Source organism: Alternaria rosae, assembly GCF_020736505.1.
Source record: "Alternaria rosae strain MPI-PUGE-AT-0040 chromosome Unknown BKA58scaffold_1, whole genome shotgun sequence".
NCBI lineage: Eukaryota > Fungi > Ascomycota > Dothideomycetes > Pleosporales > Pleosporaceae > Alternaria > Alternaria rosae.
The window spans coordinates 3,295,731-3,313,685 of NW_025763570.1; the positions used below are offsets into that span (position 1 = coordinate 3,295,731).

Here is a 17,955-nt window from a genome sequence, read left to right on the forward strand (position 1 = left end):
CGGCTGCGATGTTCAGATCGTTGTCTACGAGCATATTAGATGGGCGAAGGTCCCAGCAATATAGCTTGGAAGGACTTATTTCGGTGTCAGTAGACAGGTATCGGTCGATGGATCGTTTGAGGCGGTGACGGGCGATGAAACATTTTTTAGCATCTTCGCGGTTCTCTACCGCATTAGGTTGGGCGTGAAGATGAGCTAGGTGTTGATCGGCGAGCTGCTCAAAGTAGGCCTTCGGAGACGAGACGTTGGTAGTAGGGAAGTTTTTGGTAGGGTAATTTGGTGTGTTCCTTGCCAAAATATTCATACTATCAGTGACAGGTCACTGGCTAGCTACCCACTCGTTTGGACCGCTCCTTCTTATAGCATCTGCAGCACTGAAAACCAGCTGATATTTGCAGCAGATAGTCGCATATTTGGCTGCAGGCATGGAGAACTCTTGGGTTGCCCAAGTCTCTCCAGAGGTCCATCTCGACACCATCCTCGGTCTTTATAGGTCGTCTTAATTCGTCAATTAACGGTTTGCCTTCGATATACTCCATTATGATGCATGGGCCGAGCTCTGAAGGGCTATCGCTATTCAGACCCCAACCGTATACTTGTGGTAGAGGGATCGTGGTCTCGCGCACCAAATCCATGACTTGGACTTCGTTCCGAACTTTCTCATCCAAGAAACACGTAGCTGTTGTCCCTGGCTGTGAAAAGTGTATCAGGTATGTAGGCTTTGCGTTGAGCTCAACGATCAGGCAGATGTTGTAGGACCCTTCCATATAGCCGCCAAATTCTCCCGCCACATCACTCCCGGTTTGCTTGATGACGAAATTAACGATCTCTTTCTGTGCGGCGTCAAGTCATTTCTTCCAAGCCTCACAAATCTGCTCTGCCTCTTCCTGGGCTAGCGCATCGTAGAGCATCATATTTGCGGCTGGGGTAGGTATAGGTAACAGCAGGCGTAATGCTTAAGAGATGGGTCGCGGTAGACGGCGTCGTGGTTGCATCGTCAGGAGAGAAATCTATGTATATGCCCAAGACATTGGGTCGGTTCGGTTGTGACACGTCTGGCTAATTAAACTGTTCGTGATATAGCGCGCTCTCAGGTCATGTAATAGTGCGGCACAGCAGACGACAACCACGTGACCAGGGCATACGATACGATGCGACGACGTTAACTGTAGGCATTGCCCTTCCAGTCGGGTTTCTGTCTTCCAATCTTCGTCAACAATCACAGATACTCATCCAGGTTCTGAATCGATTTCACTGCACTGTGGTCGCATCATACACCCTTACACCTTTCCTGGATCCTTCCTCGCGGTCACAGCCCCTCTTATTCGACGCGTCTGTTTTTCCTTTTAGGTGACCACTGTACTGCGTCTTCTCGGAACCATCCGTCATTCTTCTCTGGGCGTCTTTTCCGTTTGGGTACGCTTTGAACCGCGTCATCGCGAGTCCATTGTGATGAAGGTTCCGCCGTCCCTGGCTGTTCCATGTGATCCGAAGCGTAGCAAATTCGTGGATACCCTGCGGGAAGACCACTTCTCGCAGATTCAGATTTTGCGTGCACACATATGTCCACGGAGTGGGTTATCATCGTTGCGAGAAATGGTAGTGAGATGCGTACAATGTAGATGTTTTCCCAACCTTCGGCTGGCCTGAATACGACACCATCTTTCTGCGACAGCGGTTGCTCCACAGGTCCAGTGTGAATCCAATACTTGAGGTACCGGTTGAGTCTAGCAGGAAACAATGTCACAGACTCGCAGGTGTCAGAAAAGCTGAAACCCGCAGGCCACTTCCTGCTTTGTGACTCCGCTCCCGGCAGGAAGGCGGACGATGCGGAAATGTATTCGATACAGAATTCGAGGCAGGGTAATAGGCGACGATCTGGCTTTACACATAAGAGATCCGTGGTTCCAAGCTCAAGCGTCTGTACTACCAGTAATGCAGTGCAGAAGCATAGTGAGCCCTGACACTGACGCAAGACCTCCGCTGCTAACTCAGCTCGAGAGACGTGGTAATTGACTTTCAGATCTCTGCCATCACCAGTGACCAGTGAAAGGAGCGAGAAGATACGGTCGCGAACGTCAGAGCACTGTTGATCCCGGAAATAGTCAAGCAGATGAACCAAGCTCTTGTTCTTGTAGAACTCCTTTTGCCAGCTTCGGCCAAGTCGAAATATGAGACGCGATTGTATCTCTTTATCTGCATAGCAGATATAGTCTAGTCCCTGCACCATGCTGCTCAAACCAATGGAGGCTGCGCCTAGCCATAGAGTGACTTGACGGGCAAGCGCTACCTCCTGCACAATCCAAGCACGAGTCCAGTAATCATTGTCAAGAACACGCTGTATAAGTACGTCTTTGTTGTCGGTGAAGGTTCTCCATTCGTTTTCGGTAGCTTTGGCCTTTTTTAATACCGGCACAAGAGTGCGGCGATCCCAAATCATCATTCCGAGCCACACGTAGACTCGTAGGGCATTAGTGTAGATCGTTCCCATCTGGCGAACCTGGTGATTGCGCTCGAGGACATTCGACTGATCAATACATAGTGCATCGATCCAATACGGCCCAAGAGTGGCAGGTGTACTAGATGCGTGATTCTCACGAGCGGCGGTCAGGAAGTCAAAGAGGTTTTGACGGATAGCGAAGTCCTTGCCGTCGATCGAGATCTTTTTCGAGGGGGCAGGATTTCCCCACCGGTAGGAAAGGCAAATGTAGTCGGCATCGACAGTGGACTGCATGACGGAACATTGTATCCGGCCATTAGGCGAGAGCGAGGGAAGTAAATGTACGAGTCGGATCGACGGCTTGGTGTGATCGAGAGGATCATGCTTGAAGTAAGCGCTCTCGTTTTGTGCCGCTGTGTGGTGTACCGTAACGTCCATCTTTGTCAAGATGGATGCAGCGTGTGGCAGCACGGCAGGTGAAGGAAGAGCTGATGGTATAAGGAAGAGAAGGCGGATGTTTTTGAGGATTGCAATGCACGAAGCGGGGCTGTGCTGACCAAAACTGAATACGCCACAAGGCTGAAGGTGGTCGTGATAGGCTACGATCTCTCACAGCCCACTGAAGTGAGCTTAGCGATGCAGCGACTGAATGGCTAAGAAAGTGGCCCCCAGTGTATGGCGAGTACATTTAGCACTTATTCCTACTGCCAGATCAGTTCGGTTCAGATAGCAGAACGAGGAGCATACCAGGGATGGCGAGAATCTTGTCGCAGTTTGCAGTATACATACTATTAAATCTTGCCAAATAAATACTGGCTAAGATGATGTATACTTCAACCCAGAGAGATCTGCGGAAAGAACTGTAGCCATCCCTGGTGAGCACACCATCTGAACGACTGTCGAGGTTGGTTCAGCCCTCGAACTCCGGTCTACCACCCACATCCGTTTCGTTCTCAACGCCGTACGCGTCTTCGAAGCTCGCCAGCTTGACACCCCACATATCTCCAGCCTTTCCAGGTCTTCCCTCGTCAACGTCGAGCTCATCTTCACCGTCCCAGTTGCCGTCGCCAGGCCACCGGAAGGCTAAGACAGCGCCGTCCTTCAGTCCGGCGCCCTTAGGACATTGCTTGACGTTCGCTGTGCCTGCTTTCGCGCCACCGTTGGCGCTCCCACTGGCTTTCGCTTTTCCTTTACCCTTGCCACCCTCCTCTTCTTCTTCGCCAATGGTATATTCCCACTCTCCTAATTGGAAACCCTCGTTTGCGTCGTTGATATTTACTGGCCGACCGAGCTGGATGTCTGACGCGGATGAAGGTAGTGGTATCGACTCGCCGGTTTCGGGGTTCTTAAAGTCGGTCTCTTGTAGAGCATCGTACAGGTACGTCTTGATAGTGTCGAAGGTGTATAGAGGGTCGACGTGTAGGATGACGGTGGTCTTGTAGGACTTGAGACGAAGTGTCCAAGTCTGCGGTGAAGGTGTCGCCATCGTGATGTAGTGGTAGGGTATGATGAGATACAGACGTTGGATATAACTGTTACGCGTGCAATGGGAATTTTGAAGTGATTGCGAGTGACGCTGTAGTGTTTGAGAAATAGAGACGCGTTGTTGCTAGGTAATGGAGGGGTTCGCGGGGAGGAAGGCGCGACCTGAACCCTTGCTAGAAGTCTTGGCGAGCCGAGCTCGCAAGCTTCCACGACCTCTATGTTACTACCAATACAGACTCAACCCGTTTTTCCTTAACTGTACTTGCTTCTCAAATTCATATAACCTGAATCTGTACAATATATCCTGAAGCCCATCCTCAAAGACTCTGCGCTCCTGAAACCCTGACAGAATTGGACTCGGGGCATCTCCGCACCACCTCCGCACTCATCGCAAACCTCACCCAACGATTATTTTAACATCGCAACTACGACTGATTTCCGCGCCCAAGGGCACCACAATTCGACAATGGCGACCACTGCGCCCACAGAATCCACGATGCCACCCCCAGAAATGCTCGCGACACCACCCCAACGACCTACACAACCCCTCCCCTACGCACCCCGCCTAGGCATGCCCTTCGATCGGCGCCTCCTCCTGACAACCTCACTCTCCTTCCTCTCCGGCTTCACACTCGGCTCCCTAAACGCTGGCCACATGGCGTCCCTGCGCTTCCGCGCCGAAAACGCGCACCGCCTGCCCATCTCAAATCCCGGCTGGTACCTGTACCACAAGTCGAAAAACTACTATAAATGGCGCTATGGCATTGTTGAGGGACTAAGAAAAGGCGCATATATCGCAGCGTGGTCATCCGTCTTCTTCATCGTAGAAGAGAGTCTAGACGTGTTCCGGGGTACATGGAGCGCAGGACGCACAATGGAGGAGATGGAGGGTGTGGATGAATTGGATATGCGGAGGATAAATAAGGGGATAGCGGGGAGTAGGGATTTTATATCGAGTGGGTTAGCGGGTATGGTTACGGGTGGATTGTGGAGCGCGTGGCATCAGTTTCCTGTTTCGACGGCTGCGAGAACGATTCGCTTGGGACTGCTTGTTGGGGCTGGGTTTGGGCTGGGTCAGGATGGGCTAATATGGGCGAAGAAGAAGTGGGGCGGTGATGGGCAGGAGGAGAGTTGGATTTATAAGGGTGCGAGGAATAAGATGGTTGAGGAGGATGTTCGAAGCAGTCTGGAGAAGGAGTGAGACTCCTGGATTGGAAACGAATACGATGACATCAGGGAAGAATGAAAGACAGAGGCTACGACGAGAGTCGATACCAGTGCGCAGAAGAAGTGCGGAGCTCACATAGGCGGCAGACATTGTGACAGGGTAAGCCGCGACGCGACGAAGAGGAACGCTTTTGAAGAATCCAACTGTCCAGCGTCGAGGTGCTGTCAGCCGATCAATAACCAGGGAGGTTGGCGCGGGAGATAGTGAAGACACTACGAAGCAGCAACAATAAACTCATCTCTCAGAAACCTTTTGGATCTTGATTTGGATATCATTTGCACAGAGTACGTTCTATCGTTACAATCATGCGCATCGTCTACTTTTGTCTCGTCCACTACCCTACTCCTTGTCAAAGCGCACAGCCGGCTGTTCCCGAATCCAGCTCAAATCCACCTTATGACCCAACAACTCTCTGATGTTCGAAACCCCGTACTTCATCATCGTTGGCCTCTCCAAACTGAGACCGAATCCGTATACGCGCATATCCTTGGGCAGACCCATGGGCTCCAGCATCTCCGGCCTGAACATACCACTGTTACCAATCTCGATCCACTTGTCGAGACCGACGTGGAAGCCAAAGATCTCCATACTGGGCTCGGTGTAAGGGTTGAAGGCGGGTTTGAAGCGAAGGTTTGTCAGGCCCATGTTGGCGAAGAAGTCTTCCAGGAAGCGCATCAGGCCGCCTAGTGTGAGGCCAAAATCCGCGATGACGCCTTCGATCTGGTGGAACTCGGCGAGATGGGTCGCATCGACGGTTTCGTTACGGAAGACGCGGTCGATGGAGAAGTAGCGGGCGGGGCGTGGGTCTTCGGCTAGGCGATGAAGAGCCCATGTTGAAACTGCGGTTGTGTGGGTGCGGAGGACGAGGCGGAGGGATTCATCCTCTTCCCATGGGTATCGGTCTGTGTACATTATTAATATAGGTCCACATTGAACAGGGAATCGGGTGACCACGAACATCCTATTGAGCCGAAAGCGCCTTCTTGGTGGACCTTCTTGACGTCTTGCCAGTACTTCTCAAAGTCTCGGGGCTTCTTCTCCTTCTTCTCGCTCTCGGGTGTGGAGAAAAGCCGTTTTGATCCAGCCTCCATGCGGTCCATCGTCGCTTCGTTCGCAGGGTCTAACCGCGGCTTGTCGGCTTTTGGTGGATATGAAACGAAGAAGGTGTCCTGCATGTCGCGGGCGGGATGTTGCTGTGGTACGAAGAGCGCGTCGAAGTTCCAGAAACCGGTGTCGACGTAGCTAGAGAGTGTAAGTCGCATACGAGCATAATCTCTGGGCCGATACATACTGTCCTGTAGGCATCTCGACGAAGCCTTGTGAGAAGAAGATATTCCTGAACTCTTGCCTGACCTTGTTTAGGGGATGTAATGCGCCAGAATCTTGGTTTGCGCCGAGCGCAGCGAAGTTGTAGGGCTTGAAGTTGGCGGTCTTCCATGCATCGTTCGTGAGCAGCTCCACAGTCAAGTCCGTGTGTTCTACTGGTATTTCCTTCGCGTACTTGGGGCCCTTTGTGATGGTGTATGTAATGACTTTCGTAACGGTGACGAGCTTCTTCTTCTTCAGCTGAGCGAGGAGTTTGGCGTCGTCAAGAGACTGGGTGTCTTTGATGCCTTGGAGGAGTTCGCGGTTGAGATCTTTCGGCTCTTCGGTTTGGAGGAGGATGATGTCGCTTCCATCTTTCTTTATCCACTTGTTCTTGAACCCATTGCCCTGTCCTACACTCGCAACTTCCTTTCCGAAAATGTTCTGTATTTTATGTCAGTCGTTCATCCTCAAGCTAGTCCATAATAGTATGCGTACAGGTAGGTCTGCGATTGGGACTCTCTCCTTCTCCTTGACATACTGCCAGACCCTGAATTCGTGACTGCCATCCGCTACTATGCCTTCCGACTCTGGTGTGAGAAGAACTTTCTCCGAGTCCAGAGACTTGTATTGGACCATAGAGCGACTCGCTAGCCTGTCCAGCGCAGCCTTGATTTCAGCTTGCGATATTGCGGGGAAGTCTTCATTGCTCTGGAGGGGCTCCTTAGTGTCGAGGAGATCGAGGATTTCTTGTGTGAGATTCTGGCCTTTAGTCTCGAGCGGCACGGGTACAGGGCCCCTTGTTCCAGGCATTTTTGTGGTTGTGATAGAAAGTTAATTGCTACAATACTCCAGTCACAAACGTGGGGTTGCTGCGATGAGTCGAAAGTGGAAGGGTCGTCGGAGATTTGAAGGCCCGTTCGGACTTCAGTACTACTTGATTGGCCCGTCGGCGGCGCAGCCTCGCAGCATCTCCAGGCACTCACTTGCCTGCAGAACCGAGCAATGCCATCGACTATGCTCTGCGCGACCGAATTTCTTCTTCTTTTACAAGTATGTCATCCAGGAAGCATGCATCTAATGACGTCCATTGGCTGTGAGCCATCTATAAAGTTCCTCTTGAAGTGGGATAATTTGCGTGTCGCAATGACCGGACACAGGTTACTGATAGATCAGACACTACAGATCCAAGCTCGCTTTCAGATGCGCAAGTGAAGTGAGCGAGGCCAGAAAGACGATACAGATAGACTAATGGTTTCAGAGAGATTCCAAACATTGAGGTACACTAAAAAAAAATCGACGATGACATGTTTGTCTTTTACGGCTCGCGCCTTCAATATGCCCACGAGACACAGCAACTTGCTTCTTCGATTGTCCTTCAAGATAATGCTCATCGATGCGGGTGCTAAGTCGACCTGCTCGTGCCTCTTCCTATTTCGCAACTACGCATTACATTTACATCAACCGCGTTGCACTTGTGTCACATGGACAGAAGCCTACAAGATTTCCTGGTCATGCTTATCCGCTATCGGTGCATACAATAGTTTTATGCGCCTTCTCGCAAGCCAAGAGGCGCTGCGCTCTGCTAGCACAACGCTGTAACTCACTACAGTCCCCACTAGTTCTCATGATCAAAGCTCGATCCTGCAGAAAAGGCGCACGCGTAAAGGGCCACGCAAGTTGCAAGTTGCACTTGCACCTCAAACACGCAAGCAAGATCTGCGGAGGTTCTGCCGGCTAGCGCGTTGTGTCCACACACCTGGAAGCCGCCACTCTTACCAGTCGACTACCGCGCCTGATTCGAGATCAACATGCGCTCACTGTCGACGGTCGAACAAAACATCAAGAGCTAGATGTCGTAGAGTGTTGGCCTCCGCTCGGTTCCGGAATCGCTTTGGGGAAGTGATGGAATAGCTGGCTAGCTGATCCCGAGACCAAGTGCAGATGGTAGCGGGGTGGTTGGTATCGCGGACGTGCGCCCATGTTGTCGAATGTTATCGAAAGTGCATCGCGATGTCTGTACTACAGGCGGTATTATTCGCCGCGGTTACCGGGAATCGTCGAGGGGCAGTGGTCTTAAGCTATACTGTTCAGGTTTTGGAGTTGGTGTCTCGAAATATAGTTTGGCATGGTGCTTACGAGCCCGCACCTGGGTATTGTTGCTCCTGGAAACCACGACCGGTCTGCGTGCTGATGATGTGCGCATGGTGAGGGTTACATCTCAGACGGGATCCACGCGGTTCGACGTCATCGGGTGGGATACCATGTGCTCCGGCGGAGTTGTGCCCTTGTTCTGCAGCAGCAGAGAGTATTGGAACTGTGGGGCCTGTCAGAGGGGCCGAGATGGCTCAACACCACTGACTGCAGGCGATGGACAGGTGACATGCAAATTGACAGCTTCAGCATATGAGGAGGCAATGCAACAACATTATATCAGCAGCTAACTGTCCAGGCGTCCCTGCCACCGCGCTCATTGCCTCGCTGAGCCCACTTCGCCGTGGCTCGATGGGGAGGTATTTTTAGCCTAGACTGTTCCGCCCGCGCCGTTCGAAGAGGACGCGTATGCTGGTGTCGGATGCAAGCCTAGGGGCGCAGGACAGGCCAATCACAGACAACGCCACCTTGTCGCTGCGAACGCCCAGGGGTTAGGGAACGGCGAATATCAGCATCTTGCGATTCCATCATTCGCTCAGCTGCGTGTGTCGCGGCAGGGGGAATGCAGAGTCGCATTATTGAGGACCCATCGCAGGACCCAGCCAAGTACGTCAAGAGTTGCAAGACGTCAAGAAAAAATAGAAGCTCCGCTCGACGTTGTTGAGGCGGGAGGGCAGGCCGTTGCATAGTGCGCTTTGCCATGGCTCATGCAGGGCCCGATAGAGTGAATTGATAGCTGGGCGCCATTTGATTTGGTGGCGGGCTGCATTCGACGATAACGCAGCAGAGGCTTCACGCCGTCTCTGCTGGGAGCGCTGCGAAGACGCGGAGGGGGCGGATCGGCTGTGATGGGCAGTATCTGGAGAGTTCTGCACGTCTTGGAGTGGCACCGGTGCGTGGGCTAGCCTATACAGTCCCGCCGTGGTGCTCCAGAAGTCGGTGGTTGACCCTTGTAAGTTAGCGCTACAGTAGACGGCAGGTGCGAGGCAGCGCTAGGCTGTCTGGGGCGAGCAACGAGGGAAAAAGGGTCGGTCGCTCCTGCTCAGCCCGCGCTCTTTCCCCAACGCCCACGCCATCGCCATAATCCTGCCTCCGTCTCCAGGACAGTCACTCGTTTCACTCTCCGCTGTCGTCCCAAGTGTCGTGCTTCGTCTTTGCTCTCGACCTCACTCGCGCGGCCGAGTTGACGCTCCACGCACCTGCATTCCGACTTGCCGAGCGACCTCCTTTGCGCAGCCTCGCCGCAGATGCGATAGGCAACCCACACGCTGCACAGCACATCCGCACACACAATCTCGACAATGGCCTCGCGATTCAACCCCGGCAAGCTGTTCATCCGAACGCGCTTCAACTACGAAAAGGTGCCCGGCCAGGACAGCCAGGCCTCGTCACCACTGCCGCTCTTCAGCAGCAAGTCATGGGGCAACAAGTACCGCCAGCCCGCCTGGGCCAACCGCCTCCAGCGCCCACGACTATCGTTCGCGCGTCTCATCACTCTCGCTGTGACGATAGTGCTGCTGGCCTCGATGCTCGGCACGGGTATCTACAGGAGACACAGGTGGAACGCACAGCAACGGACAGGCGATGAGCGGAAACAGTACCACTGGGAACACTACCCTCGGTAAGCATCCAGTCACGACTCAACCCTTCGCACGCTAACAGGTCAGGTTAAATGGCTTCTTCAACGGCGTTCGCACGCTTGTTCCCTACGGCGACTGGGTGTCAGAGCAGGACTTTGTCAAGTACTCGCAAAGCCCCAACCCAGAAGACAACATCAAGCCCAAGTGGCCGCATATGTCCAAGGAGGACAAAGAGCCGCCGCTGGAGCTACAGCCTTTTGACCCATACAAGTTTGACTCGCCCGAGTACCTGAAGGAGCACGACGAAGTCAAGACCTGCTACCTCGACGAGGAAGAGAAGATCGATCTCCCCGACATCTACGCTTACCCCGGCATCCCTCAAAACATGACTGCGCCCTTCTTTGGTTCGTACGAGGAGATTGGCTTTGACGACAAGAAGTGTTTCGAGCGCTTCGGTCGTCTTGGTCCCTACGGCTACTCGTACTCTCGCGACGAGGGCGGTCTCGACATGGATGGCAAGTCTGAAAAAGGCGGTGCCGATAAGCTCTGGAGCTACGAGAAGAAGGTCGACTACCGCAAGGTCAACTGGGCGTCCGCCATGAAGCGATGCCGCGAGAAGAACGCTCACCGCTTCAAGAAGAACACGACCGAGGAGACTGCACCCGCCAAGAAGAAGGTGCCACGCCACGCCTACGTTCTCCGCACCTGGACCGGCTACAAGTACAGCGACTACCAGATCCTCACTCTGCGCGCCATGATCAACGAGCTCGCGCTCAAGTCCGGAGGCGAGTACGATGTGCACTTCCTCCTCCACGTCAAGGATGATAGCCTCCCTATCTGGTCTTCGGAAGAGATCTACCAAAAGGTCATCGAAGACAACCTACCCAAAGAGTTCTGGGGCATGGCGACCCTCTGGTCCGAGCAGCAGATGCGCATGTACTACCCAGAGCCGTTCCCCAACAACGTCTACAACCACGCCAAGGCCCCTGTTCACTCTGTCTACCGCAGCGCCCACTTCGCAATGCAGTGGTTCGCGCAAGCTCGTCCAGAGTACGATTTCTACTGGAACTGGGAAATGGATCTCCGTCTCAGCGGTCACTACTACGAGTTCCACAACAAGATTGGCGAGTGGGCCAAGAAGCAGCCCCGCAAAGGTCTGTGGGAGCGATCGTCTCGCTACTACATTCCTGAGCTCCACGGATCCTGGAAGAACTTCACCGAGATGGTTGAGGAGGAGCTCTACAACAGCGACGAGAAGCCTGTCTGGGGCCCACCCAAATTTGAAAACACTGGCATGCTTCCCAGCCCTCCTGAGACCGAGCCCCCGCACTCGTACTCGCAAGACAACTATGAGTGGGGTGTTGGTGAGGATGCCGACATAATCACATTCAACCCAATCTTCGACCCGGCCAAGACCAACTGGGTCTTCCGCGACGACGTTACAGGCTACGACCTCGAGCTCCCGGAACCCCCGAGACGATGTGCAATTATTACTGTTTCGCGTCTATCGAAACGTTTATTGGACCTCATGCACCGCGAAACATACCTGATGAAGCACCACATGTTCCCTGAAATGTGGCCTCCAACAGTCGCTTTCCATCACGGTCTGAAGGCCGTCTATGCTGCACACCCCGTGTACTTTGATCACAACTGGCCACTCGAAGCCCTCGATGGCACCTTCAACAAGCCACCCAAGCCCACCGACAGCGTTTTCGGCTGGGGCGAGCACAATCAGCTGGGCAACAGCTTTTACTACAATGCTGGCTTCTCATCCGAGTGGTGGCGAAGGTGGCTCGGCTCTCGTGAGAACGACAAGGGCGGCCCACAAGAAGAGGACGCCGGCACTGGCCGGTTATGCATGCGCAACACGCTCTTCCACCCCGTCAAATACGAAAAGGGATCTGAGTGACTTTCCACGCTTCGCAAATATACCCCTTTAATTGCTGGCTTTCTCGGTTTCCTTGTTTGTCGCTCTGTTTGCCGGCGCCGCAGACGTGCTTGTTGATAGATTCTCCTTCCCTCATTTTCTGACTTTCGCATATTCAGCGCTCACTCTCCCATTGTGGCGTTTCAACATCGGGCGGCGTATCATGGCGTTTTTACTTATGAATGAACATACAGTTCTTAGCTTGTCTTTCCATTTCGTCTCTCCGGCATTGCGTACACGAGCACCGGATTGTCTTATTTTTTCAATGTATACTTACTTCACACGAACAAAAGCGGTGGAAAGTGTAATTAGCCGTACTCAACGGCGTCCGTTCTTTCAGTGGGTTTGTTTGGATCTGAGCGATGGGAAACCTATCAAATTGTTGGCAGGCTAGCTTGAGGTAGAGATCGTCTCTTCCTTGCCCAAGCTGTACCATTACGTTTGGAGGTGCTCCGCATGTGGATATGTGTAGATGATGGGAAACTCGTGCTTGGGTCTTTATTCCTATGGTATAAAGCAACTCAAAGCTGGTCACTTGTTGTGGTTGTAGAACTATGAAATGCAATACAGATAATCACATTTTATCGCCCTCATCCCTTGAACTGAACGTGTTGGATAATTTCTCACCATTTACCCCGCAAATACCTTCATACCTGAACATTTTGATCGACGGTGATGACGACGAAGTTGATTATAAGCTTCATGCCCTTATGCAGCTCTCAAGTTCGTACATTAGCGTTATCATAACACAATAATGGAGTCCTTCTCCTCTGGACCCGAGTCTCTTGGCGGACCGAAGCGCACTTTCGCCAGCTAATAGCGCGTCGGATCGTGCCTGTACATCATTGTGTGGTACAGCGGGGATGATCGACTGGGTAAATAGCGCTCGATAACACAATCAAGTTTTTGTACGAGGATTCTGTGCTATGCTACTGCCAGCGCCGGAAAGCTCTGTTTCAATCACTGTCTCGTACGCCATATCCAGCGAGACGAGTGGTTACGACGCTGCATCGCACGTGCGGTCCCAGCCTAGACGACGCGCAGTATAGCCTTCCAGACTTCGTTTTCACGTGGCTGGCCCGCACTTGCACTCCCTTAGCCTCAAATAACAACAACACCACACAACACAGGATGCAACGTGAGTAGACGTCCTTATCGACAACGATACTGCGAACGCACAATCGGCATGAACGGGCTCCACATTCACAGCAGCTTCGAATGACACGCTAGCCGATTAGCCCCAGAGAATCCATGCGGGCTAGAACAATGAGGCCGGCGGCGTGGGCGAGTGAGAGATCTTAGCGCATGCTTGATCGTCCTTGGCTCTGCGCGTTGGCCCATCATTGAATTCCGCTCCTTCGCCCACCATGTAGAAACACGACAACGGGTCTTTGCGACCCTCTCTCAATCGTCTTGTCGATAATCTCGTTTGACAATTCCGTGATTGCGCTCTTATGCTTCACTTTGGCTACATGCATCTTCTCCCGTTATAGCGTCATCGACATTGAATCGAAAATACCCCGAACCGCGATAACGAGACGATAGAACAATGCGCTTCATACCGACAAGGCCCCAGTCACGATGAGACTTCCTGTAGAACTTATGGTTCTGCTCACGCACTTCCTACACCTCACCACCTCGCTCCCTCTCGAACGCCGCAGCACACCTTTCCGCTCATTCCGCGGCCTCACGCCCCTGGTCAACTCCTTTTCCAATGGGCATACCTACGCGCACGCGCCGACCAAATACTTTTACGAATCCACGTTCAACAGCCACTACGATGGACGTTTCGCATCCTCCGAGGTGCCCTTCCAAGAACGTATATGGCATCTCAGGCTCATGTTGAAGGCGTACACGGATACCATGGAGAGGATTGGTGTACAGACGTGGATTATGCATGGATGTCTGCTGGGATGGTGGTGGGGCAGAAGCTTGATGCCGTGGGATAAAGACTTGGATTTCCTCGTAGAAGAGGACGGCGCACGAGAATTGGGTACATGGTGGAATATGACCATCCATCAGTTCAATGCTCGAGAACTAGGGCTTGAACTTGCGCCAGACAACGAGGAGGGCCATGTCACGCAGACAAGAAACCTGCTCGGCTTGGAGCACCAGGATGAAGATGCAGAGACGCGCTCGAAGCGTCTGGCCTGGGAAGAAGACATTAGGAAACAGGGCAAGAAATACCTCCTAGAGGTAAACCCAAACTACACCAACAAATCTACATCAGACATCTACAACCACATCGACATACGCTGGATCGATGTAAACAACGGCCTGTATATTGACATCACAACACTCCACGTCGCACCCGCCTCCCAACAGAATTCCCTCGCCGACTCTCCCTACTCCAGTACTCACCCCTCAGCCCACGAATCCGACCCTGACACCTTCGACGACGAGACATTACTCTACGTCAAAGACACCCACGCCTATCTCTCCACCCAGATCTTTCCCCTCCGCCAATCCACCCTTGAAGGCGTAGACGTGAGAGTCCCGTACGCGTATGAGGAGCTGCTGCTAGAGGAATATGGATCAGATGCTCTGACCGAGGATTGGTACAACGGATATCAGTTTAATAAAAAGACGGGGCAGTGGAATAAGAAAGGGCCGACGGAGGACCAGAAAGCCTATTTCAGAGAGAAGAATGGAAGGGATTTGGGGAGGTTGAGCAGTACGGGAAGAATTGGACATGGGTGGAAGGGACACGGCGCGCTTGAGGGAGCGCTGAAGGAGGAGGGGGTACAATTGGATGTTGAGAGGGGAAGGTGGGTCGAATAGGATAACAAATCCGTGTACAAAGATGATTCAGTACAGTGTAAGACCATTCCCATCTAATTAAATCCCTTCATCTAGAGTCCATGTCTACAGCCTTGCCTTTACGCGCGGTTCGTCTCCAAAACCCACTTCCTCAAAGCGTATTTCCTCATCTTCTTCCATCTTGACTCTACGCTGCAGCTCATCAACCACCCCATCAATCCTCTTGAATGCCCAACTATGTTCGAACCGCGGATACAACATGGGTCTCTGATCAAACCTGTTATCAGGATTATATCCTGCCGCATGAATCGCTGGCGTCACCGCCGCCATCTTATGCCTGTTGTTACCATAGAAAGTCCAGAACCGCTTGACCAAATCGCCCACTTCCCTCGCACTCTTCATATCCTGCCAATCACTGAGCAGACGTTGGAACATGTCGAATGGCCCCAGCCGCTCTTCACTTCGGAGCTTGGCGAATACGAAAAGCTCTTGGTGCGTCATACCGTTTTCTTTGTCGTCGCATGAACCGAAGCTAGCGGGTTCGAGTTCAGCACGAGGGGTGGCGTCGAGGAACTCGTCTAATATTGGCAGTGTGAAAGCGGTGCGCGCCCAGCGGATGAAGGATCGGAGCTGGATTTTGGAGATGCTTCCGATGGGGCTGAGGTCTGCTGAGCTGCAATCGTGCTTTGTCAAGTTGCCCCTGAGGGACTCTTCCACGTTGACGGAGCTCAGGACGAGGAGGCCGCCTCCGCCGGGGCGGCCGCGTATATTGGGGAGGGTACGGGCGAGGTAGTACGCTGTAGTTGAGCGGATACGTGCTTGCAGGTTCTGGAGTGCGAGGTTCTCGGCTGAGGAGCCTCGGAAATCGGGGGTGAAGCCTGTGTACTGGGGAAGAAGATCTCGTTCAGCTCGATAGACCGTGTCGATGGACATGCTGATGTGGTGGGCGCCCATGCCTTCTGCGAGACGCTGAGCTCGTGAACGTGTCTCTTCAGACGAGCATTCTGACATGCCCATGTATACTGTGTGCAAAATGCGGTTGCAGAGCTCTTGAGGGCTCTTGGGCCGCCAGTCGCTTGATCCCGTGATGCGCTGGATGTCTGATGCGACCTCGTTTCCGTCTTGAAGCGCGTCGAAAACCAGGTAACACATACTCAAAACCATCACAGATGTCGAGCACGAGTCAATACCGCCGCTGAGTGGCGCTAGAAAGCCGACACATTTGCTGCGGCGGAGGTAATGCTACAAAGGTGAAGATACGAAGTCAGCGTATGTCTCACATCCAGTTCGTACTGCCGCAACTTACCCAAAGATAACAGGCTGGTCCCATGGCGATCTCTTCTTCCAGAGTGTGGATGATTGGGCTCCCAGCAATAGGGTGATGGTGGGCTGGGTTGAGGGCGACAAGCTCAGGACGATACAAACTGCATGCCACGTCTACACGAGGCGCAGTTAGATCATCAAGCGGCTCCGAGACTGCTTGTTTCGCCCGATACGATTGAACCTCTTCCAGATCGACAACAGCTGTTACCAGCTCGACATCGTGGACCGAAAACCTTGGGCCCTGAGAAACTATTTCTCCGTTGACTAGAATCATCGGGCCGCCGTCGTAGTAGGTCTGATCACCGTCGCAGCCATGCTGGTTTGAGTATAGAATGACACCTCCAATGTCTTTGCTGATACCTTGCAGCGAAGCAACTATGGAGTCAAAGTTTCCAACACTGAAGTGATTGGCTGCAGAAACCGTCAAGACATCAGCGCTTGTCGAACTCAACGCTGTTGGAAGCAAGTTCTTGAGCCCAATCAACTCGTCGGATGTAATGGCGCCAATACACGCACCTAAGGTGGAGAGTAGAGCACTGCCGAAGGGCACCACTCTGGTGCCCTGCATGTCCGCAATGAAGTCTGGTAGGGGGAATGCTTCGAGTGGAACAGCAGGATCCCACGCAGTGAACCATCTCGACTCATTATAATTGCCGTCAATCCTCAAAGTTGTTTTAGGATGTATTGAAACAATTCTACCGTTGTATGCTACCACTCTGCTGACGGGGTGTAAGTAAAGTATTGGAGCGAAAAATGAACGTGCTTACCAGATGTATCGAAAGTTGTGATGCATGATTGGCATACCGATGTCCACAAGCATGTTGTCACAACACTCGTCCTTGAGGACGCCGGTGAATACTTCCCAGCAATTGGCGTATAGTTCGTCTTCGTAGAAGTGATCATGACAGCCGTATCCACAAACCTACTTTGGTCAGCGGGAACAACGGTAGAGCAGATATGCCCAACGACTAGTATGTAGGTAACCATGGGAAACACAAGACTCCCTATGAATAGCAGAATTTCGAGACAGTGTTACATAGAAATAGGCTAGGCGTGAAAGAACGCCTTCAGAGTACGATAAACAAAACGATGACTTACTTCCAATTCTGGACCGGCGCGCAACGTAGCACCCTTGGCTTTCGCTTCACGGATGCTCTGCTTGATACGGATAGAGTTGCCCTCCCAATCTAGAGCCCACTGAGCAAGCGAGCATGATGCAACGACGATCTGGCGACTCATGATGTGATTGCTTGAGACGAGTCTCGCAATAAAGAAATTCAATGGAGCTGTTCACGGTGGTCCAAAATTAGTTGAGAAGTCGCAGTGTGCAAGGAAGGAAGGAAGGCGACAATTTGCAGTAACCGCTAAACCCAACAGATTTGAGAAGGAATGAGATGAATGTTAAATTGTGGATATCTTTCCGGTGTCGCAATCGAGTCGTGACAATGGGGCAAACGATCAACAAAACCACGTTGAGCGTTATCGACTTGGTGAATAGCCATTGTTTATGAACGATATTGTGTACCTAAGGGATAGACCAGTTCGCATTAGCGTGGTGTGATGAACCACGATGCCGATGCAAAGGGATTACCTTCCTCTCTTCTGCCTGCAGCGGCCACCAAACCCAAGGGGGACCAGCGAGTATTACCCCATTTGAGGACAGCCGAAGAATGGGGCGACAAGATTCTACTGTATTGTTGGTGGTCTGCAAGGTTTTGGGTGTTCGCGTACGTTGAGTCGTAATGTCCAACCT

The 17,955-nt window shown here is 52.5% G+C and overlaps 7 protein-coding genes across 7 annotated transcripts; 3 read left to right on the forward strand and 4 right to left on the reverse strand.

The window, feature by feature from the left end:
- Positions 1 to 1,044: 1,044 nt before the first annotated feature.
- Positions 1,045 to 3,114, reverse strand: BKA58DRAFT_21279 (heterokaryon incompatibility protein-domain-containing protein). Its single transcript, XM_046166074.1, has one exon. It carries the CDS (start codon positions 2,876 to 2,878, stop codon positions 1,322 to 1,324), a length of 1,557 nt encoding a protein of 518 aa, XP_046031430.1. The 5' UTR covers positions 2,879 to 3,114; the 3' UTR covers positions 1,045 to 1,321.
- BKA58DRAFT_21261 (uncharacterized protein) lies at positions 3,071 to 4,049 on the reverse strand. Its single transcript, XM_046166072.1, has 2 exons — positions 3,230 to 4,049; positions 3,071 to 3,141 (listed from the first exon to the last, which is right to left on the reverse strand). The coding sequence occupies exon 1, from the start codon at positions 3,924 to 3,926 to the stop codon at positions 3,351 to 3,353; it is 576 nt and encodes a 191-aa protein (XP_046031431.1). The 5' UTR covers positions 3,927 to 4,049; the 3' UTR covers positions 3,071 to 3,141; positions 3,230 to 3,350.
- Positions 4,050 to 4,391: 342 nt separating this feature from the next.
- BKA58DRAFT_306219 (uncharacterized protein) lies at positions 4,392 to 5,126 on the forward strand (the record flags this gene model as incomplete). The annotated part of the gene is made up of 1 exon (XM_046167102.1): positions 4,392 to 5,126. One exon carries the CDS (start codon positions 4,392 to 4,394, stop codon positions 5,124 to 5,126), a length of 735 nt encoding a protein of 244 aa, XP_046031432.1.
- A 140-nt stretch (positions 5,127 to 5,266) lies between these two features.
- Positions 5,267 to 7,490, reverse strand: BKA58DRAFT_21320 (phenylalanyl-tRNA synthetase alpha chain). The gene is made up of 4 exons (XM_046166082.1): positions 6,957 to 7,490; positions 6,445 to 6,902; positions 6,112 to 6,395; positions 5,267 to 6,055 (listed from the first exon to the last, which is right to left on the reverse strand). Exons 1-4 carry the CDS (start codon positions 7,269 to 7,271, stop codon positions 5,493 to 5,495), a joined length of 1,620 nt encoding a protein of 539 aa, XP_046031433.1. The 5' UTR covers positions 7,272 to 7,490; the 3' UTR covers positions 5,267 to 5,492.
- Positions 7,491 to 9,614: 2,124 nt separating this feature from the next.
- On the forward strand, positions 9,615 to 12,192 carry BKA58DRAFT_21345 (uncharacterized protein). The gene is made up of 2 exons (XM_046166087.1): positions 9,615 to 10,233; positions 10,280 to 12,192. The coding sequence occupies exons 1-2, from the start codon at positions 9,914 to 9,916 to the stop codon at positions 12,099 to 12,101; spliced, it is 2,142 nt and encodes a 713-aa protein (XP_046031434.1). The 5' UTR covers positions 9,615 to 9,913; the 3' UTR covers positions 12,102 to 12,192.
- Positions 12,193 to 13,700: 1,508 nt separating this feature from the next.
- On the forward strand, positions 13,701 to 14,900 carry BKA58DRAFT_396832 (LicD family-domain-containing protein; the record flags this gene model as incomplete). Its single annotated transcript, XM_046171386.1, has 1 exon — positions 13,701 to 14,900. The coding sequence occupies one exon, from the start codon at positions 13,701 to 13,703 to the stop codon at positions 14,898 to 14,900; it is 1,200 nt and encodes a 399-aa protein (XP_046031435.1).
- A 42-nt stretch (positions 14,901 to 14,942) lies between these two features.
- BKA58DRAFT_447190 (glutamine-dependent NAD(+) synthetase with GAT domain-containing protein) lies at positions 14,943 to 17,561 on the reverse strand. Its single transcript, XM_046174220.1, has 4 exons — positions 17,301 to 17,561; positions 16,970 to 17,124; positions 16,186 to 16,921; positions 14,943 to 16,121 (listed from the first exon to the last, which is right to left on the reverse strand). The coding sequence occupies exons 1-4, from the start codon at positions 17,439 to 17,441 to the stop codon at positions 14,985 to 14,987; spliced, it is 2,169 nt and encodes a 722-aa protein (XP_046031436.1). The 5' UTR covers positions 17,442 to 17,561; the 3' UTR covers positions 14,943 to 14,984.
- Between the last annotated feature and the right edge of the window lie 394 nt (positions 17,562 to 17,955).

Excerpts from the sequence above, each read along its gene's own strand:
- BKA58DRAFT_21279 (XM_046166074.1), bottom strand. The coding sequence starts at position 2,878 with ATGGACGTTACGGTACACCACACAGCGGCACAAAACGAGAGCGCTTAC.
- BKA58DRAFT_21345 (XM_046166087.1), top strand. The coding sequence starts at position 9,914 with ATGGCCTCGCGATTCAACCCCGGCAAGCTGTTCATCCGAACGCGCTTC. Across the intron at positions 10,234-10,279 it reads CACTGGGAACACTACCCTCG|GTTAAATGGCTTCTTCAACG; the intron begins GTAAGCATCCAG and ends CTAACAGGTCAG.
- BKA58DRAFT_21320 (XM_046166082.1), bottom strand. The coding sequence starts at position 7,271 with ATGCCTGGAACAAGGGGCCCTGTACCCGTGCCGCTCGAGACTAAAGGC. Across the intron at positions 6,903-6,956 it reads TCCCAATCGCAGACCTACCT|AACATTTTCGGAAAGGAAGT; the intron begins GTACGCATACTA and ends CATAAAATACAG. Across the intron at positions 6,396-6,444 it reads GTCGAGATGCCTACAGGACA|CTACGTCGACACCGGTTTCT; the intron begins GTATGTATCGGC and ends TACACTCTCTAG.
- BKA58DRAFT_447190 (XM_046174220.1), bottom strand. The coding sequence starts at position 17,441 with ATGAGTCGCCAGATCGTCGTTGCATCATGCTCGCTTGCTCAGTGGGCT. Across the intron at positions 16,922-16,969 it reads CACAACTTTCGATACATCTG|CAGAGTGGTAGCATACAACG; the intron begins GTAAGCACGTTC and ends ACACCCCGTCAG. Across the intron at positions 16,122-16,185 it reads GACCAGCCTGTTATCTTTGG|CATTACCTCCGCCGCAGCAA; the intron begins GTAAGTTGCGGC and ends TCACCTTTGTAG.
- BKA58DRAFT_21261 (XM_046166072.1), bottom strand. The coding sequence starts at position 3,926 with ATGGCGACACCTTCACCGCAGACTTGGACACTTCGTCTCAAGTCCTAC.